Source organism: Chaetura pelagica, unplaced genomic scaffold (genome assembly GCF_000747805.2).
Source record: "Chaetura pelagica isolate M959 unplaced genomic scaffold, ChaPel_1.0 scaffold1789, whole genome shotgun sequence".
Lineage (NCBI taxonomy): Eukaryota > Metazoa > Chordata > Aves > Apodiformes > Apodidae > Chaetura > Chaetura pelagica.
Genome location: NW_009954673.1, coordinates 1 through 1839, shown reverse-complemented (window position 1 = coordinate 1839; position 1839 = coordinate 1). Strand labels below are relative to the sequence as shown.

At 61.1% G+C, this 1839-nt stretch overlaps 1 protein-coding gene across 2 annotated transcripts in view; it reads left to right on the top strand.

The window, feature by feature from the left end:
- Window positions 1-1170, top strand: part of STUB1 (STIP1 homology and U-box containing protein 1, E3 ubiquitin protein ligase) — a 2793-nt gene extending 1623 nt beyond the window's left edge. For both annotated transcript variants that reach the window (XM_010005608.1, XM_010005609.1), the window contains exons 3-5: window positions 405-461; window positions 583-699; window positions 1045-1170. In XM_010005608.1, coding sequence (XP_010003910.1) covers window positions 405-461; window positions 583-699; window positions 1045-1170 — 300 coding nt within the window. The remainder of the gene's footprint in view (window positions 1-404; window positions 462-582; window positions 700-1044) is intronic.
- The last annotated feature ends 669 nt before the right edge of the window (window positions 1171-1839 follow it).

Below are 1839 nucleotides of genomic sequence, written 5' to 3'. Positions count from 1 at the left end.
CTGGTGGCTTCTCAGCCTTCATTTTGTGGCCACTCGGCATCCGTGTCCCTCCCTGTGACAGCCACCCCTGCTCTGTCACCTCCTGCCCCAGCCTGGAAGGGGTGACACCCTTTTCTGCTTTGTACCCGTTGTTCTGGGAGGGGCTGGGTGCTGGCCCAGCCCAGGGGACTTCCCCCAGGATGAAAATAGCCCCAGGAAGACACGTTTTTGTTAAACTGGATCACTCCTGCCCCACAGGTCAGCCTGGAGCCACCCAAACCCTGTCCAGGGTCTGTGGTGGCCACCACGGGCTGTGACAGCCACCAAGGACCTGCCACCTCCTCTCTGCCTGCCTCAGGTCTCTCCCCGGGCACCCCTAGGCCCCTCCTCTGGGGTCCCCTTGTCCTCATGTCCTTCTCTTTCAGGACAAGTACCTGGCAGACATGGACGAGCTCTTCTCACAAGTGGATGAGAAGAGGAAGGTGAGTTGCTCAGCTGGAGCTGCTCCGTGCTACCACCTCTGCCATCTCTCGCCTCCCAGCCCTCTTTCATTGTTGGGGGGGGTCTCCTGGCCCCTCCTGACCCAGGCCCTGCTTCCCTCAGAAGCGGGACATCCCTGACTACCTGTGTGGGAAGATCAGCTTCGAGCTGATGCGCGAGCCCTGCATCACACCCAGCGGCATCACCTACGACAGGAAGGACATTGAGGAACATCTCCAGGTACCCAGGGTGCTGGGGGCTCCCCAGGACCCCTGCCTGGATCCTGCCTGGCCCTGCAGGCAGCTGCCCTGCCCAGCTGAAGCACTCAGAGCTTCCCTGGACTTGGTCCCTGTGACCTGCCCGGGCAGGTCCCTGCGGAGGTGCGGGAAGTTCCTACCAGGCCCTGCCTGATGTGGGAGGGACAGGGGTTTTACACCTTGACCCAGCTCATCCTGCACCTTCCGAGGAGGGGCCCCAGCTCTTTCCAACCCTCCCAGCAGGCACACAGCTGCCTGTCCCAGCTGCCTGTCCCCTCCCCCCGGGGCTGAGGCACCTGGAGTAACCGGTTGTCCTTCCTCCCTGTAGCGCGTGGGTCATTTTGATCCGGTGACAAGGAGTCCCCTGACCCAGGACCAGCTGATCCCCAACCTGGCCATGAAGGAGGTGATTGATGCTTTCATCTCAGAGAACGGTTGGGTGGAGGATTATTGAGGGTCCCTCCCCCTCTTCCAGCTCTGCCTGGGCCTGGCACTTCTGCCTTACCCGTTCTCCAGCTGCTCCCACTCTGCTCCGGCTGCCCGCGGACCCAGCGCTGGGCACGGCCCCATCTCCCCTTCCCATGGAACCAGCAGTTGGATGGGCACGGAGGCTCCCCCTTCCCACCAGCTCCTCACCCATGGAGGAAGCCCTGCCTGGTGGTTTTGGAGAAGGTTGGCTCAGCACGGGGGCCTGGGAGGTGCCACCATCATCACCCAGAGAGCAGGGTTCTCAGCTGCGGCAACCGACAGTTGCCAACAACCCAGTCCTGCTCCAGGGAGGTGCTGGGAGGAGCTTTGCTGGGATGAGCACCTGGTCTGTCCCCAGGAACAATGAATGTGGTTTCCTCCACCTCCTTCTGGGTCATGTCCTCCTGTAAATAGGCCACTTGCTGGGGTGGGAGACCAACCTCCCAACACCTTTGGCTTTTCCTGGGCTGGAAGGGCTTGGATCACACACACACACACCCCCCCAAACCCCCCCACCTCACCTGCCAGGACCTGGGGCCCCTGTGAACAAGTACCCAGGTGAAAGTTCTTCTTCCTTTCAAAGAAAGCCCTTGGGAAAGGAAAAAAAAAGGTTCAAAAACCAAAACCAAACCAAACCCCCACCAGCTCCATGGCT